The 23,893-nt window shown below is 43.7% G+C and overlaps 1 protein-coding gene across 1 annotated transcript in view; it reads left to right on the top strand.

The window, feature by feature from the left end:
* LOC125174050 (uncharacterized) overlaps positions 1–18,763 on the top strand; it is an 80,352-nt gene extending 61,589 nt beyond the window's left edge. The window contains exons 4-6 of the mRNA XM_047873830.1: positions 13,061–13,169; positions 13,261–13,450; positions 18,530–18,763. Coding sequence (XP_047729786.1) covers positions 13,061–13,169; positions 13,261–13,450; positions 18,530–18,763 — 533 coding nt within the window. The remainder of the gene's footprint in view (positions 1–13,060; positions 13,170–13,260; positions 13,451–18,529) is intronic.
* The last annotated feature ends 5,130 nt before the right edge of the window (positions 18,764–23,893 follow it).

Below are 23,893 nucleotides of genomic sequence, written 5' to 3'. Positions count from 1 at the left end.
CAGATGGTGACCTGAGCTAAAGTCAGACGCTTAACCGACTGAGCCATCCAGGCGCCCCTAAATTGGACTATTTTAATACTCATTTTACTATTTAATTAACACTTAAATTACCCAATTTAAGTAACTTACTTAATTTAAGCTTTATATTAAGACTTTAGTTCATCAGGGGTGCCTGGGTGGCTCAGTCAGTTAAGCATCAGACTCTTGATATCAGCTCAGGTCATGATCTCCCAGTTCGTGGGATCAAGCCCTGCATTGGGCTCTGCACTGACAGTGTGGAGCCTTCTTGGGATTCTCTTTCCCTCTCTTTCTCTCTCTCTCTGTTCCTTCCCTACTCACATGTGTGCTCTCCCTGTCTCCTTCAAAATAAATAAATAAACTTTGATGAACTTTGGTTCATCAAAAGACACCATTAAGAAAGTGAAAAAACCAACCACAGAGTGGGAGAAGATATCTGTCATACCAGTTACTTACAAAAAACTCCTATCCAGAACTCCTATAATAAAATAAGAAAAATAACAAAACCCCATTAAAAAATGGACAAGAAACTTGAAGAGGTACGTCAAGAAAATGGGGTGCCTGGGTGGCGCAGTCGGTTAAGCGTCCGACTTCAGCCAGGTCACGATCTCGCGGTCCGGGAGTTCGAGCCCCGCGTCGGGCTCTGGGCTGATGGCTCAGAGCCTGGAGCCTGTTTCCGATTCTGTGTCTCCCTCTCTCTCTGCCCCTCCCCCATTCATGCTCTGTCTCTCTCTGTCCCAAAAATAAATAAACGTTGAAAAAAAATTAAAAAAAAAAAAAAAGAAAGTATACACACAAGTGGCCATAAACTTTTGTGAAAGAACTCAATGGTACGAGGAAACCAGTAAATGTAAATTAACACCAGTGAGATATTACTTGATGCCCAACAGAGAGGTTAAAGCGGGAAACAGCTGACTTACCAGGATGGAAAAGCAATAAGAACTTTCAAACATGGCTGCTGGAAGAGTAAATTGGTACAACCATTTTGGAAAATTGTTGGATGTCATCTACAAACACTAAATATACAAATATTCTCTGAATTAGTCTGCTGGGGTTCTGTGCTAACAGTTCGGAGCCTGGAGCTTGCTTTGGATTTGGTGTCTGCCTCTCTTTCTCTGCCTTTTCCCACTTGTGCGCTCTCTCTCTCTCAAAAATAGGTAAATAAATATATATATATAAAAAAAAGAATGATTGACTATCCATTTGGAAGAAGAATGAAGCCTGACTTTCAACACAAATCATCTATTAAAAGAAATTATAGATGCATTAATGCTCCAAACATAAAACAAACAGTGAAAAACAAAATTATAAACTTTTATATATATATAAATTATATTAGTAAAAAACAAGAATATGTTTTTGTGACTTTGGGGTTTAAATAGCTTTGTTAGCTTTGATCTAGGCCAAAATCCCATGAAGGTAAAGTAAATTTGACTGTATTAAAGTTAAAAACATAAGATGGAAAAAAAAAACCAACCTATATTAACTCAAAATGCACTTGGGGTGAAGTGAAACAGTGCATCCCATATATGTCAGTTAGTATTTTTAATACATAAAGGGATTCCACAAATAAAAAGAAAAGAATGAAAATCATAAAGTAATAAAGAAACAAATAGACAGCACAGATGGTAGATAAACATTTGGAAAAGGGTCAATCTTCTTAGAGTTCAAAAAATGCAAATTAAAACAAAATATTGCTTAGATTTAAAAGCTAATAATAATAACCAGGTTAAAGGAAATTCTGAGAAAAAGAGCTAATAATCAGTTTAGAGGAGAACCTGCGGAAATAGAAATGAGTACTTCCACTTAGAAGAACCAGAAAATATTCATCAATATTTCTACTTTTAGGCATTTATCCTTCAAAAATATAAAACTCTTGCAAAGCTGTGGAAGGATATACATGTTTGCATGAGTGTGTCCGGATAGCTACCAATGCATTATTTATAATGGGAAAAGACAGAAGCAACTTAAATGCTTATTAACAAGGAATTATTTCCAAAAATGTATGGCACATCCAAAGAACAACAAATTGTCCAGCAATAAAAAGAATGAGAATATGACAACAATCTAGTGTGCGACCAAGCAAGTTATGGTTAAGCATAGCATGTATGGTATGACTCCAGTATTAAAAACAAACAAAAAACAAACAAACAAAAAAAACAAGTAATAAAAGAATAGATTTTTATAACTATAGAATAAAATTCTGGAAGACTATAGAGTACCAGTTAAGTATGGTTTGGTCTTTGGGGGGTTGAGATTATAAGACACATTTACATTTCATTTTATTTGTGTATAGGATTGTTTCGTTTTTAGCACATATGCATGTATTATTTCTGTCACAGAAATATTTTCCAAAGTTAAAACTTTAAAACAAAGTGCCCGTGCTTAAAATGTCCTTTAAACTTGAAATGAGAAAAAAAAAAGTCCAACCAGTAACTTCATAAAGGTATTGAAACCACCCAAAGAAGTATGAGCGAGGAACAAGTTGTAGCAGAAGGCACGAGATATATAGAAAGTTCACGATTTCGGGCAACTGAATCACAGTGATACACTCAAACATACGATAAACAGTGCCGCTGAGACAGAATCAGGGACCATAATAATGGAAAATAAGAGGAACTTAAAAAGGCCAAAGATCAGAAAGCTAGGTTAATAATTCAAAACTATTTTCCCCAACAGAAAGCCTTACAGCAAAGATTTTTAAAGAGACAGAATTTTCCCACAGAAACATCCCCCGAGAATCTACAAATACCTCACTGTCAGCTTTTTTAACTATAAAGAGAAAGACAGGCTCTTACAAGCCAGCGAGATGCCACAGTAGGAGTGATGTCAGACCTTGCCTTTGGGAAACATCCCTGCAAACATCGTCAGGCTGGGTTTTTCTTTTAAGTCAGAATAGAAAATTTTTATTTATTTATATATTTTTAAATATACCCGCACGTGCAAGCAGGGGGAGGTGCAGAGGGGAACAGGATCTGAAGACGGCTCAACTCAGGGCTCAAACTCATGAACCATGAGATCATGACCTGAGCCGAAGTCTCAACCACTCTACTCGACGGGCTTAGCCACCCAGGTGCCCCCAGTAGAGAACAATTTTAAGGCAGAGACCCTAATATGATTTCTCCACAAAATCCTACAGCTGCAAAAAGCAACAAAGATCGAAGAGTAGATGCTACACTTATGAGGCAAATTAGGACAGTTTTATGAAGGAAAGGACAGTAAAATCACCTAGAAAGTTACAGAAAGGCATAGTGGAAACACAAATCACATTGGATGTCTTAAGTGACCACAGCCAAAGGGAAGTGTCCTGATATTTGGGATACAACAGCTAAACTTAAAGACATGCATAGATGTAAAATAGTTGGGTTAAAATATATGGATGTTAAAAGCAGAAAAATATGTCAGTTGGCTAAGATCATCCATAGTGTGGTTGAAAGCCGTGATTCTCAGCCTGGGCTGTGTGTTAGAATCACTTGGCGATCTTCTAAAAAAAAAAACATCCTACCCTACTACGCCCTGGCCAATTCATTCTGAACTTACAGCAAACCTTCAAGTTCAGCCCAGAAACTACTTGAAAGAAAAGATGAAAAGAATAGCTATTATAAAGGTTAATATAAAAAACGATTGGGAGTGTTAGACATATTTATAATATTAAATAAAATGAGTGGAAAAACTACCAAAAAATGACAGCCAGAATATTATATATATATATATATATATATATATATTACAAAGTGTTGATGCTCTTAATTTATAAAATCTCACACCCAGATTTCCAGATTTACAAACAGGCAAAGGCTATCAACTGCAATTTGCAAAAGAACAAAGCAAGTGGCCAATAAAATACGGAAGAAAAATAGTGTAACCCACGGTAATAAAAGAAAGGCAAGTGAAAATGAGTTATCATGGCATTTAGCTTGGCAAAGATTTTTAAAAACTGTAAATCTCAAATGGGTTAGTGAGGCCTTCATCAAATAAAAATTCCTCAACATGTAACAAAAAGTCTTATATAGTCATCTCTTTTGACCTGGAAAATCTGCTTTTGAATTTCTACACTGGAGAAATAATCAGAGATGTGCATAGATGTGTCTGGACCAGGAAACCACTGCAGTTATGCATAATAGTGAGATATGGAGAACATTCGGTATGCCTAAAGTTAGGGGAATGGCGAAACAAATGTTGCCAGAGTTATAAAATCAAACACCACTTAGCCACTAAGAATTAGATTTTAAAAATATTTCACAATACAAAAAAATGCTCATACTATAAGTAAAAATATGCTCATATTAAATTAAAAAGATAAGAACAAAGAATTATAAATACAGTGTAAGTCCTGATGTGCCCAGAAACAAGACTGGGAAAACGTCAAATGCCAGCACAGACCAACTGAAGGGCAGCGCACAGGCCTATACGTGAGTGACATTTCTTAGGAAAAGAGGATGCCAAAGGGACACAACAAAGAAAGAAAATTCAACAAGATCTCACCATTGTGGACTAGAACACCATCGGCTTGCTTGCTGTGTTCCCAGAGTAAGATATTAACCTCTCTGGGCCTCAGTTTCCTCAGTTGTAAGAAGGGAATAACCCACGTGTGGTGAGGATTAAATGAGAATGTATGTAAAGCAATTTATAATACCTTACACAATAGTACCTCTTAATGACACATTTAAAATAATAATTATGAGGGGTACCTGGGTGGCTAAGTCGGTTGAGCATTCAGCTTCGGCTCAGGTCATGATCTCAGGGTTGGTGGGTTCGAGCCCCGTGTCGGGCTCTGTGCTGACAGCTCGGAGCGTGGAGCCCGCTTCGGATTCTGTGTCTCCCTCTCTCTCTGCTCACACTCTGTCTCTCTCTGTCTCTTGAAAATAAACAAATGTTAAAAAAATTTTTTTAAATAATAATAATGATACTACTAATTGACATTTATTAAATACTTATTCAAGTTCAAACACTGTGTTTTGAATATTATTTCATTTAACCTTCAAAACCACCCAATGAAGTCAGGAACTGCTATCTCAGTTTTACAGAAGCTGAAGGGCAGTGAGTTAAAGTAACTAGATGAAGCACAACAAAATACGTAACACAAACTACAGGTACATAGAATGATGTAGAGCTAAGACTAATTGCGGATTCCACCATCATATCATCAGATCTCAATAGCTCCTGAGGATCCACTGAGCAAGGACAGACCCCTGGGTTGGAGTCTCAAATCTGCCACAAGCTCGTGCCACAAGGGTGGCAGAACTCTGCCCGTCACTTGGCTTTCTTGTCTAAAATTAAGGGGTTCAGGTGCCAAAGTCTGCGAGCTGGTTCCTTCCTCCTCTTAGGGGGCACACACGTGTGCGTGTCTGCGTGTGTGTTACCCATTTAGCCCTGACATTCTTGTCTCTGAGGTTAAATTAACTAACAGATGAAGAAAGTGTACGAGAAAGATAAAGTAATAGATTGGATTCCCAAGAATCAATGGTTAAAACCAAAGGGTACTTAATCCCAGTGGCCTCATGGAAGAATTTCTTGTTTTTGTTTTTTTAAATTGTGGTAAACACACACACACACACACACACACACACACACATAAGTTACCATCTTAACAATTAAAAAAATTTGTTTAACGTTTATTTATTATTGAGAGACAGAGCATGAGCAGGGGAGGTGCAGAGAGAAGGGGAGACAAAGAATTGGAAGCAGGCTCCAGGCTCCGAGCTGTCAGCACAGAGCCTGACGCGGGGCTCAAACCCACCAACCGTGAGATCATGACCTGAGCCAAAGTCAGACGCCTAACCGACTTAGCCACCCAGGCGCCCCACAACTGAAATTGTATGTCCATTAAAGGACAGCTCACTGCACGCACTCCTCCCCAAACCCTCGTCGCCACCACTCTACTCTCTGTTAGTACAAAGACCATCTTTGCTAGCCGTTCCCCCCTCTCAAGCGTTAGAGGCTACTTGTTGGCCGCCAAAAAGATGGACGAGTTCTCCAACACCAAAGTGGATTAGCCCAGCTTTCAACTGGGAGAAGCAGTAAACTATTCATTAAAAAAAGAAAAGCCTAAGACTTCCATTTACCTATTTGAGGAAAAAAAAAAATGTTGAATAAGAATTAATTAGGTGGGGGCGCCTGGGTGGCTCAGTCAGTTAAACATTCGCCTTCAGTTCAGGTCATGATCTAACAGTTCATGGTTTCGAGCCCAGCGTCAGACTCTGTGTTGAGAGCTCAGAGCTTGGGACTCTATGTCTCCCTCTCTCTCTGCTTCTCCCTTGTTCGTGCTCTGTCTCTGTCTCTCAAAAATAAACAAAAAGCATTTTTGTTTAAACTTAAAAAAAAAAAAACAGAATTGGGTGAATGAAATGTCCTGCCAATCAACAATTCTTGACAAACTTTTTTTAATGTAATGCACCTTACATTAAAAAAAAAAATTAAAGGGGCACCTGAGTGGCTCAGTCAGTTAAGCATTTGACTCTTTTTTTTAAATTTTTTTAACGTTTTTTTAAATTTATTTTTGGGACAGAGAGAGACAGAGCATGAACGGGGGAGGGGCAGAGAGAGAGGGAGACACAGAATCGGGAGCTGGCCCCAGGCTCCGAGCCATCAGCTCAGAGCCTGACGCGGGGCTCGAACTCACGGACCGTGAGATCGTGACCTGGCTGAAGTCAGACGCTCAACCAACTGCGCCACCCAGGCGCCCCAAGCATTTGACTCTTGATTTAAGCTCAGGTCATGATCTCATGGTTGTGAGATCGAGCCCCCTCAGGCTCAGGAAGGGTGTGGAGCCTGCTTGGGATTCTCTCTCTCTCTGTCTCCCTCTGCCCCTCCCCAGCTCGTGCATACGCTCACTCAAAATAATAAATAAAATAAACGTTAACATTTTATTTGCTGCTTATTTCCACTCCTTTCCATTACCCTTGAGGGTCCCATTGAGAGCTTAACTAATGGATAATTTTCTGAGAAAATGACAGGTGCTGTACATGACCTATAGAATTTGAAGATACTCAAACTACCCCTTGTCTTCTACTATCCCTCCTTTTTCTTGTTCTCCACGTGTACCCACTTCCATACTCTTGCAAGATCAGTCTTCTCATGATGTCAGGGAAAACTCCTGTTCACCTGTTCTTGAGTGTCCCCTTAATATGAACTGTTCTATGTGCCACTTTTGGATGCCCACTCTGTGCCAGGCTCTGAGCTTAAGGGTTATGGGTGGGAATGTAAGCAAAATACCACCACGAGTTTCAAGGGGTTCACCATCCAGTGGAAAACACATATGTTAAATAAACAGTTATACTTGATGTAATAGCATGTGTGCATGAAACCATTAGCGAGCACCCACAAACAAAATGGATCATTGAGAGGTTTCACACAGAAGGCGATATTCAGTCAAGATCTTAGAGGATGAATGTAATTTTCCAAGTAGAGAGGGAAAGGGTGTGCAAGACAAAGATAAAAGCATAGATCACCCAAGAACAGATCATCAAGACAGAAGATGTCGGAATGATAGCAAAATGGTGGATAGGTAGTTCTAAGTTCTTGTCCTTATATAGAAATCAAAAAAAAAAAAAAAGCAGAAATTGTTAAAAATCAACTTTGTCAGAACTCTAGAAAAGAGTTGGAAGCTTACGGCAACCAGGCAAATGCTGAATCAATTGAAGAGGCAATTTCAGAATGGTTAGGAAAGCTTTGTGGCCTTGCTTACCCTATCCCAGCACTTCAGTGGTCTTTAAAAAGGCAATATTTGTCTCTTTTGTGACTAGTTATTTCATTTAGCAGAGTGTCTTCCTGGTGCACCCATGTTGTAGCATGTGTCAGAATTTCATTCCTTCTTAAGACCAAATAATATTCCATTATAGGCACATACCACATTGTGTATTTCTCTTTACCTAGCAATGGACATTTGGGTTGCCTCTACCCTTGACTATCATGAATAATGCTGCTATGAACATGAGTGGGCAAATATCTCTCAGAAATCCTGCCTTCAATTCTTTTGGATATATACCCAGAAGTAGGATTGCTGGATCATATGGTCATTCTATTTTTAATTTTTTCAGGAACCTCCATATTGTTCTCCATAGTGGTTGCAGCATTTTACAGTCCCAACCAACAGTCCACAAGGATTTCATAAATTTTTTAAAGAAAAGAAATTTCTTCTGCTATATTACCTGTTTCAAAGTGTACAAAAAGAAGGCGTAGCGTAAAATTTCTTTCACAAGACAAATATAATTTGATCTTCAGATTTGTTAGGTACTCCAAACAGACCAATTTCCTTAAAGCTTAAAATAAAATATCAATACATGGAACATAAGGACACATTAAAAGATTGGTTTGTTCTAGAAACGAAAAGTTAATATAACACTGGGAACACAAAACACTACTTATTTTATTAATGAAAGAAAAATCATTAATATATCAACCATTATTACTTCAAAATCTATTCTTGATTGGCATATTTTAAAATGAAGGTACATTATATGTAATGGTAGCTCATTTCTCTTAAAATAGAAAGATGACACATATAATCTATACTCTTACTTTTTCTATTTTTTCAGAGTTCTAGAAATGCTATGAGTTTTTTTATAATTTAAAAATATGTAGACCTGTTTGCTTCCTTATTAGTTGTGCATTACATGACTACATGGAAAGAGAATCCAGGGGCATTGACCAAAATATTCTAGAAGTAATAAATGTATTCAGTAAAATGGCAGCATAAGGTAAAACTATGAACACTGTATTCCTAGAGACCCTTAACTAGAAAATACAGTAAAATTCTCTTTGTGTAATTATTGAAAATGACAACAAATAACCCATCAAATATCTGGGAATTCATTTACTTGGATGGATGAGAAATACATACGTTAGGGCTCAGTTGATTCAGTCTTTTTTTAAAAAAAAATTAATGTTCATTTACTTATTTGAAGAGAGAGAGACAGAGGGAGCATGAGCATGTGTGAGCAGGGGAAGGGCAGAGAGAGGGGGAGAAAGAGAATCTCAAGCTGGCAGAGCCTAATGCAAGGCTCAAATTCATGAACCGTGAGGTCATGAACTGAGCCAAAACCAAGAGTCAGACACTTAACTGACTAAGCCACCCAAGCGCCCCTAATTCAGTCTGTTAATAAGAAAACTATGTTGCGTGGCAGAATGGTACACAGGTTGTGATCCTATGTTTAAAAAAAAAAAGATTAGATGCATCCACATACAACATGGATGTTAGATTACAGAAAGAGCTGGGGGAAGGCATGGGATGTGGGATTGGGGGTGGTGTCACCAGGGAACTGTCATTTATTACTTATGCACTTCTCTATTACTTGAAATGTCACTCAAAATTCACGTGTTGTCTATGTGCCAGATAAGATTCTGGCAGATTCAGAAGAACAGAAAGGCAAGGCTGAAGTGACAGCATTGCTGTACTGTGCTAGGGGCTGGGCAGGCTCACATCCAGCAGGTGGACCTCAGCTCAGCCAGCCAGTCAAGGCAGAGGAAGTGACGCTTCAGCTAGGTCTTGCACGGTAGGGGCCAGCCATGTGGAGGAAAGGACAGACAGCGCTCTATGAAGAAGGAATGGTGCCAGGAGATTGTTACCATACAAACCACAAGAGGAATGCCATTGGAAAGCAAATTATCAACCTATGTCAAATGCCAGAGGAAGGTAAAAAATTAAGGACAGCAAAAATTCCACTGATTCGGGTGGAAGATGGGCTACCTTAGCAAGAGCAGTTTCCATAGAGTTATGGGAGTCAGATTGCAATGGGTCAAGAAGTAAAATTAGGAGCAAGAACAAAATAAATGCACATTACTCTCTCAAGAGGATCAAGACTGGAGAAAAGAGGCCGTGTGACCCACAGATGGATATGGGCTTAACGGAGGATCAAATTAGGGGAGAAAAGTTGGAAGGAAAAGATAGCAGAGTTGGAGGAGGGAAGGGCTAACTGCAGAGCAGAGGCTCACTCTCCACCAGCGGGTAAGAGGGCACCTCTTTCACCAGCCCCAGGGCTGGTGGTCAGGTTGGAGAGGCAGCGCTGAGGGAGTAGGAAGCCAGGGTGGCTGCTGGCTGAGGGAAGCAGGTGGTCACTGGCCTGAGGAGAGTCGTGAAGATTTAGGGAGAAGGATGGAGAGGAATCTGACAAGTTGCACAAGGAAGGGCTGCGGGGAGCATTAATTTGGTTGTATTAAACTGCAGGACTATATGAAGGTTTTCTCCTACAATCCTCAGTAGCCTGTGTGTAGGATGAGATTCGTGATTTGGTTAACTCTGGGCTAGTTTAGCACAGGAGCTGCAGCAAGTAGAATAGTGGGGTGGAGAGAGTGGCTGGTGCTGGTCAGAGATAGTTGCTAAAATGAAGACTCACACGGCCCAGAATGTAGGGAGAAAAGGGGTTGGGGGGCAGTGGGGCCTCTGAACTAGAGAAAATGGAAGAGTGGGAAAACAAGTGCAGCCAAGTTCAGGAGGGAAGGAGGAATAACTGATACGGTCAGAAAAGGAAATATTAAAATTTAATAGAGGTCCAATAAAGTAAATTGGTCTTAGAACCTAAATTAATTAAACTTTGTTTCAGTTGCATATAACAGAAAACCCCAAAATAAGAAGTTTATTTTTTTTCACTTAAATGAAGTCCAGAGGAAGGTAATATACAATTCTGCTGTGGCTCTGCAGTTGCCAGTAGCCCAGGAGCATCTATTTTTCTGCCTTGCCATCCTAGGACATGGCTTCTATCCTCAAGTTTACCTCATGATCTAACATGGCTGCTGTGCACCAGCCATCACAACCATTCCAAGAAGTAGCACAAAGGAAAAAGGGAAAGGAAAAGGTATACCTGTCAGCCCTCTTTAAAGAGTCTTCCAAGAAACCCACCAAACTCATTCACTTTCATCTTTTTTTGGCCAGAATTTTATCACGAAACTCAGCATCAAGGAAGGCTGGGAAAAGTCATTTTTGATTCAAGGTTAGATCAGAGTTCTGCCACCGAGGAAAAAGGGAATGCTGGATAGTAGGTAGGTAGGCTGCAGTCTGGCACAGAGACCCAGGCCAATTCTGATACGAAGGCGGGACATTACTTCCCAAGGGTTACAGGAAAATAGAATCCTCTGCCTCTGGCTGTCTCGTAGAAGCTGCTACCCCAGGTACAAAGAGAATTTGCCAAGCCCAGAGAGTCCTCACTAGTGAGTCGGGGAGGAAGCCCTCCCTGTGATTTTTCAGTGCAGCCATCCAGAATAGTCTGCATCTTCAGCTGCCTAAAAAAAGACACCATCCCATCATTTTTTTCAGTCTGGTTTTAGGCTGGCGTGAATATTGAATGAACCGTCTTTGAAAACTCTGCATCAGGGTGAAGGGGTCACAATGAGAACTCAGTGCCTTCCTCATGAATGCTCTACTGTCCGCAGCTTCCGCCCACCATTCATATCACCCAGTTGGACAATGGGCTGGATTCTTCCCGTGTCTCTGTCCCTCTGCCCACACGGCTCCCTCTGAAGTTCCATTTATCACTAAACAACGAGGAGGAATGCATCGGAAGAGTGGATCCCAAGAATCCAAAGAGTAGAAAATGCCATCAATCCCTTCCTTCTCTGCTAACATGTCTTTGCAGAGCCCTCCCTCTCAATGTGACCACCCTGAGCCCTTCAAAAGAGACGGGGTGCTTAGATGTAGACTTCATGGCTCTAGACCCCTCTTGTGTTTAAGAGCTAAATCCTTTTTGGTGTCCAAACCGGTCATTTTTCTGTTTTCCTACGGGAAGCACCCTTTTTTCTTTAGCCTAAGCACTAAATTCAGAAAAGCAGTCATCTGCCAGTCACAAAAGGAAGCAATAACACCTGATCCTCTTTAACCACTTAATAACATTTGTTACATACAATTTAAAAACAAATTTCCTAAGTAAAATTTTAGAAAATGGATAAACTAAAAACTGGACTCTCATCCTCCAGTTGTGGCAACGAATAAAAATCACTTTTGCGCTACAGTTATTGGATACCTTACCTTTCTACTTGGTTTCCACCATGAAAAAAAAGACCACATCTCACTTAGATGTATGTATATTAGTTTATGGGAAGTTATATAGATTAAGTAATCTATATGAATGGGAATCATAGAAATCTGTAGCTGTGCCACTGGCATCTCTAATGAATTAATGACAAAGGTCCCACAGGGCAGTTTATTCCCCAGTGCCATAAGGCTTCAAAGGCATCACACCCTTGAAAGATTTGCAATTAAGTTTACTTTTTAATGTTTATTTCTATATTTTGGAGAGAGAGAGACAGAGTGCAATCAGGGGAGGCGCAGAGAGAGAGGGAGACACAGAATGGGAAGCAGGCTCCAGGCCCTGACCTGTCGGCCCAGAGCCTGACCAGGGGCTTAAACTCACCAACCGAGAGATCATGACTTGAGCTGAAGTCAGAGGCTTAACCAACTGAGCCACCCAGGCGCCCCCACCCTTACTCTTTTCAATGTCTTCTTCTTTTTTTTTTAATGTTTATTTATTTTTGAGAGAGCAGGACAGAGCACAAGCAGGGGAGGAGCAGAGAGAGAGGGAGGCACAGAATCCGAAGCAGGCTCCAGGCTCCGAGGCGTCAGCCCAGAGCCAGACTCAGAGCTCGGTGTGGGGCTCCCTAAGGGGCTCAACTCACCAGGGGTGGGATCATGACCTGAGCTGAAGTCTACAGTCGGAGGCTTAACCCGCTGAGCCACCCAGGCGCGCCTAAAATTAATTCTAAAGATTCAAAGTGAATTCACAGTTCTCACACTCACAGAAAAGTCTGTGTGTTAGTTGGGGTGTTGGAGCTTCAGGAACACAGCCCGAGCCTCCCTGGGCCACTTCCAGCAGGGACGGCACATGCCGCTGGTCCCCGTGGCCGCTGCAGCTGCGTGTGTGTGTGTGTGTGTGTGTGTGTGTGTGTGGCTGGTACTGTGGCTCAGCGGGGCTTGTGTCCCCACGCCATGTGCCGTCCTTCCCAATCACAGACTCCTACTTTGTATTCCTGCGTGGAAACGGTTGAGAGGCGGCGAATCAGAGCGCGATCGTGAATAAATCCAGAGAAAGCGTCCCCCGCGTTCGGTGAACAGTCGACGAGGCAAAGAGGCAGAGGGAGAGGAATGCCCTGCCTTTCCTGGTGCTGGCGGTGCGGGCAGGTTGCTGGCGACGCGCTGCACTGGACCACCCAGGCCGTGGCAGGTGGTGTAATCCCCCCCTAGGCGGAACACCCGAGAGAGGCTGGCAGGCGCAGCCTGTGAGCTGCTGTTTACTGTCTGCGCTGCTTTACTAGGCACCACGCGGAACGTCCTCTCCTCTCAGTGATGAAAAGAAACGCAACTGGCAGCCCTGAGACACAGGCAGCGGAGCCCAAAGTAGTCTCACTTCACGGATGGGCGGTTCCGCTTCGGCTTCCGCATCCCAAGGCACCCTTACTTCCGGAAGTAGCTGTCGGATCCATCCGTTCGGAGGCCAGAGTGAAGGTTGCCAGAGGGGAGGGAGTGGGGGGATGGGCAAAGCGGGTGAAAGGAAGTAGAGGCACAGGCTTCCGTTTGCGGAATGAGGAGGCCGGAGGGATCAGAGGTGCGACACGGGGTGGGGGACAGCCGACGGTGTCGTCGTAGTGTTGTGTGGCGACAGATGGCAGCTACACTTGTGGCGAACACGGCCTGACACACAGACTTGTCAGATGGCCGTGTCGCACACCTAAAACGAACGTCATCCTGTGCGTAACTATACTTCAACGTGGTTTAGTTGTGGGGGAAAAAACTCTTTTTCATGGTGAAAAAAATAGTGGTCTTTGCTAACTGTGGAACTTGGTGCTCGGGAGTCCAAATAATCCAGACGTCTCTGTCCAGCCCAGCTCTCTGCGCGGCTGGAAATATTCCGTGTCCGTGCTTTCCAATATGGCAGCCCCTGGAGGGTACTGGGCGCTCGCAATGTGGCTAGGGTGCCTGAGGGGCTGGATTTTTATTTTTATTTAATTTCAATGAATTCCAGTTTAAACTGAAGTAGCCACACGTGCGCCAAGTTAGAGCGAGTCCATAAAGTCAAAAGAATTTTTTGTTCAGTTAGGAAATCTTACCGTCTCCCACAGCAGCTCGTGAAACTCGGTTTCCTCGTCGATACGGATGCGGACCGGGAGCGCACAAGCCCGCGACTTCCTGGTTCCCGCCAAAACAAAGCTTTGTTTTCGCATTTCATTACAAACGGGACTGATTGAAAGCTCTTCTGAGTGAGACGGTCTCTCAGAAAGTTCAGCAGAAGGTAAACGAGGAAAAAGATCCATGTTACCTGCTAACGCAGGACTCCATTTATCAACAACTAAATGGAATCACACAACCTCCTAAAGGATCAGTTTGAAGCTTTTGTGTGTAGGCAACGAGAATGATACTTTCTCCGTCAAGCTATACACAAAATGAATAACTACAAATCACGGGATCCCACAGACGTGTGTCTTACCAGGAAGACTTTACAACGGTTTAAAACGTAGACTTTGTTAGAATTTTATTCAAAAAAATGGCTCCCAAACGTTTTTAGTCGTCCGACCTGGGACAAGTTAATTAACGTCTCTAACCCTCAGTTTGTTTGTTACACAATGGAATGCTGATAGTACCTACTTCACGGGACTGTTGTGAGGACTGAATAAGATAAGAATTAACGAGGCTTTCGCCCTCACATGGTAAGCATTCAGGAGTAGATAAATAAACGGTGGCTATTATTATGTTGTTGTCACGCCTCCATAAAGTGAAGGCTAATCATCACGTAGAGAAGTCCAGAGGCTCTCCCGGGTGTCAGTCATACCCTGGCATTCTTAATTTAGACACCCAGAGATGGCTAAACTCGCTAGGACTTCTAATTGTCCATTCGCGATGGTTCCTTCACACTCCGTGTGTTCTGGAGGGTCTCTGCATATTTAAGATATAGGCCATTGTCCAGCCAACAGGGTATCTCACTTGGATACAAGGAATCACAGAGTTTAAGGAGTAAATTTATGGATAAAGCATTAACCTTGTCCTAAATGCCAAGGCCTTTGGGGATTTATCGGTCTTTACCTTACAAAAATGGAGTAAATGCTATGTACGTACTCTCTTCTAAGGATAAAACCAAAAACTGAACTTTCACCTGCTAAAATACCAAATCCGAAACTTGTGTTTTAAAGGCTGGGTCGGCGTTCCACGCTCAGGTGTCCTGTTGGAACCACTGTGTGACGATTATGTGGCGAAGAGATGGGCTGGTAATGAAAGTGAATTAAACATATCTGGGGATACACTGTTGTACATCTGTATGTCGTAAGAAAAACTCTCATCCGGACTCGATAATTTAAAAATATGTGTGCGTACCTACACCCATACGTACGCGCACAGGTGTTCACCTGGCCTTACCTGTCTTGAATGTTGTATGCAGGGAATATAAGGGAGATCGTAAGTAAAATTACATCCAACTATGCAAATTTAATGAAAATTTTAAATCTAATTTTCATCAGAGCCATCCGGTTTTAATCATTTCCTGCTTCCTAAATCAAATCTTTTGAAAGGGCTCTCCCAATGCGTTCCGCAAGCGACTCACATGAGCCCCGGCGCCTCCTCTCATCTTGTGCCCTTTATGACCCTCTTTTAGTGAACAATGGATAACATTGAAATACATTTTTAAAAGTTGTTTTATACTGTTTCTTAGCCTTGGGATATAAAAGTCAGGAAAAGGAACAACTTGCTTTTAAACAAAGTGAAATCAAAACGTTTTGCCATCTTCCACTCTGAACTAGCCACTGGGATGAGCTGGGTGTTCAGTGCACGGGTGACCCTAGCACGGGCTCCCTGTGACTCCTTTCCGAGAGCAGTTTACAACAACCCTGTGAGGCTGACGGGGAGCCTGGAAAGAACCACCAAGGGCCAGTGAGAGCTCGCAGCCTGCCCCCAAGGACCGAAAATCCAGAAGCCCCCAGAACAAGCTTCTGAAGCAAAGGAGAGGCTTTCTCAAGCACCCAGACCTTTCTCCTGTCCTCGCTTTTTTCCTTCCCTCCCCTCTTCACCTCAGTCACCACTGAGTGATCACACAGTTCTAGGTGCTAGATGTAGGGATAAAAAGTTGAATAGGAGTAGCCCCTGCCCTTCAGGAAATCACAATCTGATGAGGGAAAGAGATAAGTATAACTCGCACACGCCCACCCAGAATAAAAATCGGTTTATGATTGCCGTGCTGTGTAATAGATGAGCTCCTGGTGCTGGAGTGGGACCCGAAGCTCCCTGGGGCTCCCGGTGTGGGTGACTTCTCCATTCTTGTCTCGTCTTCCCAGAATGTTGATTACAGCACATTCTTCCTGGGCTGCCAGAGGGTGGCCTTTGTACCGCTGATGCTGGCCTCATTTTAAATAGATTCCAGCCTCCCGCAGGGCACCAATCCTTGCTCGGCATTTGGCTAGAAAGCTGTGGAGCACATGATGCTGCCCGCAAGAAGCCCACCGGTTAGTGGAAAGCAGTCGATCGTAAATCACCAATAAGCACAATGATATGTCAGGGGCAAGATATTCTGAAAGCAAAGAGAAGGGCAGTGGCTGAACCACATTCAGGGAGCGTGGGGAAAGAGTAGATGCATAGCCCATCAGACTCCTGAGAAGTACACTAGATAAGGGGACCCCAACCATGTTCATTTTCACTCGATTCCCTCTCTCAAGAGGAAAAACACATCAACAGCGAAAATAGATACAGGCTATATTTACTACACTATCAAAACTTGAAGCTTTACATGGAATATAATGGTGACCAGAAGAATCTTGCCTCTCAGAAGCAACTGTAAGAAAGTTGTGAGTTTGTCTGTGTATTTTGTTTTGGTTTTGGAGTTTGTTTTGGAGGGGTTAGCTTTTTTGCTCGTCTGATTCTTTTAGAAATCTCAGCAGAATGAATAACAGTTGGCAATAAAAAACATCAGTGCTGGTCTGCCCCAGCAGTCAAGTTCTCAAACAATCTTCAGGAGCCCTCAAAAACAGAACACAAAAAGTACCTCCACTGGGGAAAAGGGGGGTGGGGGCGCAGAAAGAACAACAACAACCCCCGAGCCTCTACATTTTTGGAAAAGTCCAGAATGCAGAAGAAGCCTCCTTGCTTGGCCTACATCTGCCGATTGGTAATTTGTAATTCAGGTTAAAAACAAAACAGAAGTGGGCATTGTTCTGATACTTGCCCTGATAACATCCCAAGAAAACTCTAGAGCTGGCAAGAGAGAAAAGCAGATAATGGTCAATGCTGTCATTTGAGTTTAAAAAGCACTGTGATTTTTCTTTTAAAGGAACATCTTCAGTTTCCAAGACCGTACACATGGTTTCTGACCGCAGCTCAAAATTTTCCACTGGGCTCCCTCCTGAGAACGAACACCGCTCAGCGGAGAGTGTGCGCCGCCTGCGCCTGCGCGCGTCCAGCCTCCACGCGGCACCCTTTGCAGAACCAGGGGCCGCCGCACCCCACACCGGAAGCCCAGACCTTACCTAGCAGAGGTTCGCTTTATCCGCCACACTGCCACTCCCCCATCAGACGTATTTTCCGTTTCTCCTTTGCCTATAAAAATGAGAAGATTCATCAGGTTGGAATTTAAGGCCTTTCATAATCATAATTGATCCTTCTAGGCTGATCAGAGGAATATTTTATATTTATTAAGTGCTCTAAAGTTAACACAATGAACATTCACATATAACATATTATTTAACCCTTCAAATAGCGCTTTGAAGAAACTGTTATGGCCCCCACTTCGCAGCGAGGCAGATTCTTAGAGAAGTAAGTTGCCTAAGGTCACTTAGGGTCACGGGGGTGGAGCCTCGGACTCTAACCCCTTCTTCCTGCGGTTGGATCTCGCCCCAGGTTGCTACCTGCTGTTCCCCAGGGGGCACCAGCCACCTGCCCCGGCGACTCACTCTGCCTGGAGTTACACTGCCCATTTATCTTTGCCATCCTCATTCGTCCCCTCTTCCGCAGTGCCCATCTCAGTCACCCCCGCTGCCATGGCGCCTCCCGGGGCTAATCCATATAGGGCCATGCTGGGCCTTGTCTCTGGGGCTTTGGCTATCGGTGCAGGTGGGCAGAAAGGGAGCAGTCTTTGATTCAGATTTGCCTTCGAACCTCAGCTCTGGCCTTTAAATTGTGTGGTCTGGGGAAAGTTATTTCACTTCTATGACTCTCCATTTCATTGGCTCTCAGGGGTGCACCACAGTGCCAACCGAACAGGGCCGGCCTGGCACAGAGGTGGGCTCACTCTGCAAAATGCAGTACCCTGCATAAATACTCAATGAGAACCGGCATTGAAACAAGGAGTCCATTAAATACACACACACTATGAGACTTCTGCTTAACACAAGCCTAAACATGTGCATTCATCTCTGCCCCCGTGTTACATGCCAATTAAATGACAGGGGGGAAGAAAGGCGTAAACTCCTAAGAACAAAGAAATGGGAAGGGAAGGAGGAGGGCCAAAGGATGGCACATCGAGTGTATGAAGACATCATACGAGACGAGTATAAAGCTTTTTTTATACAGAAAGACACAAAAGTGTATTCCCCCTGTTCTCTTTCTCAGGAAGCTACTAGAAGATGCACTTCAGCCAAATGGGGACATACAGCAGGAAAGAAGACATGGAACCCAGAGAGCAGAAGCTCGGACCTGGGGGAAAGGCAGAGGGCCCCGGCTGGCCGCTGGGCAGCAGCCGGCCGGACCCAGTCCAGATGGGAGCAGGGCAAGGGTGAAGACGCCAAGAAACAAATGGAACAGGTCGAGTGTTCAGAGCTGTGCCTGGGAGTTGGAAAAAATTAGTTCTGGCCATGTGACAGATTGGTTGGTAGAGCAGGGGAAAAATGGAACAATAAACACATAGAAAGCTAAGCAGAGGGAAACACAATCATTATTTACTCCATGGCCCCGGCGGGGGAACTGGGGGTGGGGGGAAGAAATTGTAAGAGAAAGAAACTGTAAACATAGAACACACCTTGGTCCAGAAGGGATTACGTCCGTAGTTTAAAATCATGTAATGAAGCAATATTGATTTCACCAAAATAGGAGCCATGACTCCGTTATAAGGTTGTAGGTTTTGGTAGGAATGGTGGGGATTACATAAGAACTAAGCCCTCAAATGGCGGAATAAAAAGTCAACAGGTCTAATATCCATAAATCAGTATATAGCATATTAAGCACACTGCTTAGAAATATAGTGGTAAATCTCAGAAGAGTGGCCAGAAATGAAGGTGCTGGTTGCCTCTGGGGCAAAGTACTGGGATAAGTAAGGGGGCTGGGCAGTGGACTGAAATATTGCACTGAAAGTCTTTCAGTTCTACTTAAAGTTATAAACTAAAACTTAAAGTTACAAACATTTATTGTTTTGATAAAAATTTTTAAATGGTTGATGTTTTCGCTACTATTTAGTTAAATAGTGTAGAATACAATTAAAACCTGTATCTTATAAATTTAAATAGCAGAAGGTCATTTTACCAGTATGATCAGCAGGCATTTTGCTCTTCAGTGGGACAGAACTGGTAAATAGAAGGTTCAAGCTGAAAAGACCCATGGTTGTCACCTATGATGGTCCTAGAGGAGTATTATTACTGCTGATAGCATCTGATGGCGCCTGTTGACTCTGGAGACTTAATAATGTATTTCAAATGCAATGCCTCTGAAGACTTAAAGACTTAGCTGTTTTCATGATAGAGAATAATTTAAGAAAATGTAAGGGGAAGGAAAGGTTAATGACCTGAAATACGTAAGTGACCTGTCTAAACCGAGCCAAGCCGTTTGCTGGCTTTTCCCTTTTACATACACTTATAAAACATGTGGCTTTGGGAAAGTCAGGAAGTTTTGTTCTCTTTGTTTATAAAATTGGGATAATCAGCTTCTCCAGGATTACAGTATATCCTTATTAACATCTTAGAATCCTGATCTGTACGCATGTAGAATTGTACAAGATTTACACCTCTGAAACCTGCCCAAGAGCATATGGTTATTAGAAAGATCTCAAAAGGACTTTCTTTATGGGTGATTTTGGTTGTGTAAGACAATTCTATGATACGTTTCCCAAGGACCGATGAACTCCTCAGTCAAGTGGAACCCACGTGGCAGTTGGGCATGGTTACAGGCATTGAGTGGAGAGATATACAGAAGAAAGGATTCTTGTCCATAAGGAACTTACAGTCAAACTAAGGATGTGTGAAAGCACAAAGCTACCAGAGAATGGGCAGTTTGAGATAAATGCCTATGAGTAATGCGAGCCCCCGTGGGTGGCTCATCCCAATACGGAGTAAAGACTTCACCACTCTGTTGGTGCTGATTGTCCCCTCGATGTCCAATCACCTCCTGCCACCATGTCATCAATCTGTTGTACGATCAGAAGAGAGAATGTCTAGGCTGAAATGGCGGTCATGATAAAGTGTTCATTGCATGACCACTTAAAACACCATTATTTAACTAAGCGCTGAATCCTAAGCCCACTGGTCCTTTCTTACTCCCCTACTCCTGGCATTCCCAACAATTTGTTGCGTTCGACTGTCTAAAATTGTGTCATTCCTGGTTGTGACTCCTAACACCACCTTAAGGTGGGTAGCACTGATTTGCGGATCCGAACCCACAAAATGGAGGCTGCCCCGGCGAAGTCACAAATCTAAACCTAAGGCGGCTTGCACTTGGGAAACACCGGTCACCAATCACACCAATCACAATCCTCCAGCTCAGCTTGAGCTCGCTACCTTCCACCAGAAAATAGGACCTGCTGGCCTTCTAAGGACATCCCCAACCTCCTAGCCAACTGTCCCATCTCCACATTGCCTCCTCTGCACTCACTCTTGCTCGAAACCTCGCGGGAAGATTGCAGAGTCCTCCGCGGCTGCTTGTGAGGCACCGTGCTCCTCCCGTCCACGGGCTGTTTTCTTTTGAACAAAGAACATCAAACTTGTCACTAAATTGTCTTGGTTTCATCACTTGACCAAGCAACTTCTGACGTGTATTCACTGTTGTCAGAAAACTCCGAGAAACCACAAGATCTCAGGCAGTGGCCACTCACCATTTCAGAATACAGACCACTGAGTTCCGTGGGACTCATCTCTCTTGTCAACACTATAACCCTCATGCTTAGGACAAAGGAGAAACTTAAGAAATCGTCGCTGAGTAAATGAATAACTGGTTGGCACACTGGTGATCATTTGCCAGCATATCCAAATGTCAACTCCTGCAACTAGTCGTGCATCAGTCTTACCTTAATTATAAAACATTCTCCATGGGCAGTAACAAATGACACATTGTTTAATCACGTAATAACTGCTGTGCTGCGAACAACGCCTGAATCCTCTTGAGGCTCCAAGGAAGTGTTTGAAAATAACTGATCCTGTAAAAGTGAGCAGCTGAAGTCGGCCACGTGAAAAACTGCTATCACGGGAATGACCGTACAACTCTGTGCGTGAAATAGTAAGGAAGAAAATGAGCACGGCCCCGGGGGCGGAAGCCGTGCTGCAGACTGTGAGAGCCGTGGAAATGGAAATTATTAATAAATGGATCGCATATAAGGAACTGTTTTGCTTCTATTGTGGAGATGACAGAGGGTAATTTAGGAGAGCCGGGCACCGAGGGGTGAAAGAAAACTGGTGAGACTCGTTTACAGAGAAAAATTTGAGAGATAAAAGGCTTTCGTCTCAAAGCTTCCCTCCTTCCCAGCATTCCTCTGAAGTGGAGTTTGAGAAGAAAGCAAATCAATACAGTAGCCACAGGGTCTACCAGTGCGGATCTGGAAATGACTTTCAGAGACCGACCAGCCCCGTTCATTGGCAGGCCTCGGCAACCCCAGAAAGCCCCAGTGCAAACCTCCAGGCAGAATACTCATGAGGGGTGACAGACAGCACAGACAGAGGAACCTGCACCCCCTTTGAACACCTCCCGTGGGGACCCCCCTCGTGCCCCAGGTAGATACCCAGGAGCCGCTTATGAGTTATGCAAGAGAATAAGTAACATGGTCTCCTCTCATGCTGACCAAAACGGTAACCTAACCACTTATTTTTTAGCCAACCCTGACGAAGAACAGCTTTCAGACGTTTCCAAAAATCAAATTGACTCCAGCTGGATGAAGGCTTGTTGAAGGGCTGCATCCATAGCACATGGAGCCCAGAGGTCAGGAGACACGTTCTGGCCCTACTGTCACTACTGAGAGGACAGGGGGCAAGTCTCTTTCCCACTTGGAGATGTGGGTTTCTTGTGTGAAGATTATAAGTGCCTGCAGATCGTGTCAGATAATGGTGTAAACGTGCATTATACATTTCTTTTAATGTTTTGATTTATTTTTAAGACAGAGAGACAGAGCATGAGTGGGGAGGGGCAGAGAGAGAAAGAGAGGGAGGCACAGAATCGGAAGCCAGCTCCAGGCTCTGAGTTGTCAGCACAGAGCCCGACGCGGGGCTCGAACCCACGAACCGTGAGATTGTGACCTGAGCCAATGTTGGACGTCCAACCGACTGAGCCACCCAGGTGCCCCAACGTGCATTGTAAACTGTAAGCAAGCATTAGCATGTGCTCTGGAAATAGGCAACAGGGGTGAACCAGAGATGAGGCCGTGTGCCCTCTTGAATACAGGCCGTCCTCGAGACTTGCTCGGATCATTAGAGGCAGTGGAACTGACAGTGACAGTCCGGGCCTGCACCTTGGGATCCATTGTTGTCAGAAGCCTGTACCTTCTACACGGGTGGCTCTGCACAGGACAGTCACCATCAAGTGTCTAAGGACTCCTTTGGGTTTTCGCTAACTAACATATCAGTTTTTCCTTAGAGGTGGAAAGAGGGAAGGGAAGAGAAGTAACAGCAGATGACGAGGCACCAGGGATTAGTTAGACCTACTAGCTGAACTCTCTTTTCTCGAGCTCTCCCATACACACTTGACTTCTTATAAATGCAAACTCAGATTTTTGCCCTTTTCTTCTTCGCCCTCTGCTTGTTTATGTTATCCATTGACACAGTCACCCAACATACTACAGAAAAGGAGAAAGAAAAGCCCTGGAGATTTGAACTAGCCTGTGTCAACCCCAAAACAGCCGGTGACCTCTTGTGCCCAGAAGCCCTTTGTCCTCTCCAGGGCTGCCACACACCCTGCCTGGATTACACCCTCGCTTGGGAAGGGGAAGCGCCTTGCTTCTGTCACTCCTCTGCCCTAAACCATCTTCAGACTCTCTATGAAACTGTCACTTTTCCACGGCTGGCCACCTACCTCGTGCTTCCCACCCGTCTCAGGCAATCTGCTCCTGGACGTCGTCCGCTGCTGAGACTCTAGAGCGATGACACCTGCGCCATGGAATGTCGGGATGGCTTTCAAGCTCTCGTTGCCCAGACAAGGGCAAGGCAGAGCTGAGTCCCTATGAACAGCACAGGAAGGGCAGCCGTGGACGAGGCACGCCACAGAGACCGCGTGTGCTTGTTGCACACAGTGCATTTCAGGAAGTAAAATGAAGTGTCAGCCTTCCCAGGAGAGGAACTACTATTTCCAAGCATAAAAATATTCCAAATGGCACAGTTTTTAAATGTTTATTTTATCTATTTTTGAGAGAGAGAGTGCGAGCAGAAGAGAGGCAGAGAGAGGGGGGGAGACGGAGAATCCCAAGCAGGCTCCACACTCTCAGTGCAGAGCCCTACGAGGGGCTCAAACTCACGAGTGTGAGATCATGACCTTCGCTGAAATCAAGAGTTGGACCCTTAAGCTGACCGAGCCTCCCAGGCGCACCAGCACCTTTTACGATTACAATCCTTATTCTCAAATTTTATGCTCCCTTCATCTGTGTCTGGGTCCACACTGTATCACAGATGATAGAGAAACAAAAGGGTCAGAAGTAGAAATATTTTGTAATTAGTGTCATAGGAGTCAATTGTCTGGGCAGAATTAGTCACATAATAAATGGAACCTGACGCAACGTTTCAAAGACATTGA

This window comes from Prionailurus viverrinus, chromosome A1 (assembly GCF_022837055.1).
Source record: "Prionailurus viverrinus isolate Anna chromosome A1, UM_Priviv_1.0, whole genome shotgun sequence".
NCBI lineage: Eukaryota > Metazoa > Chordata > Mammalia > Carnivora > Felidae > Prionailurus > Prionailurus viverrinus.
The sequence above is the reverse complement of the archived record's forward strand: the minus strand, read 5'-3'. Positions and strand labels throughout refer to the sequence as shown.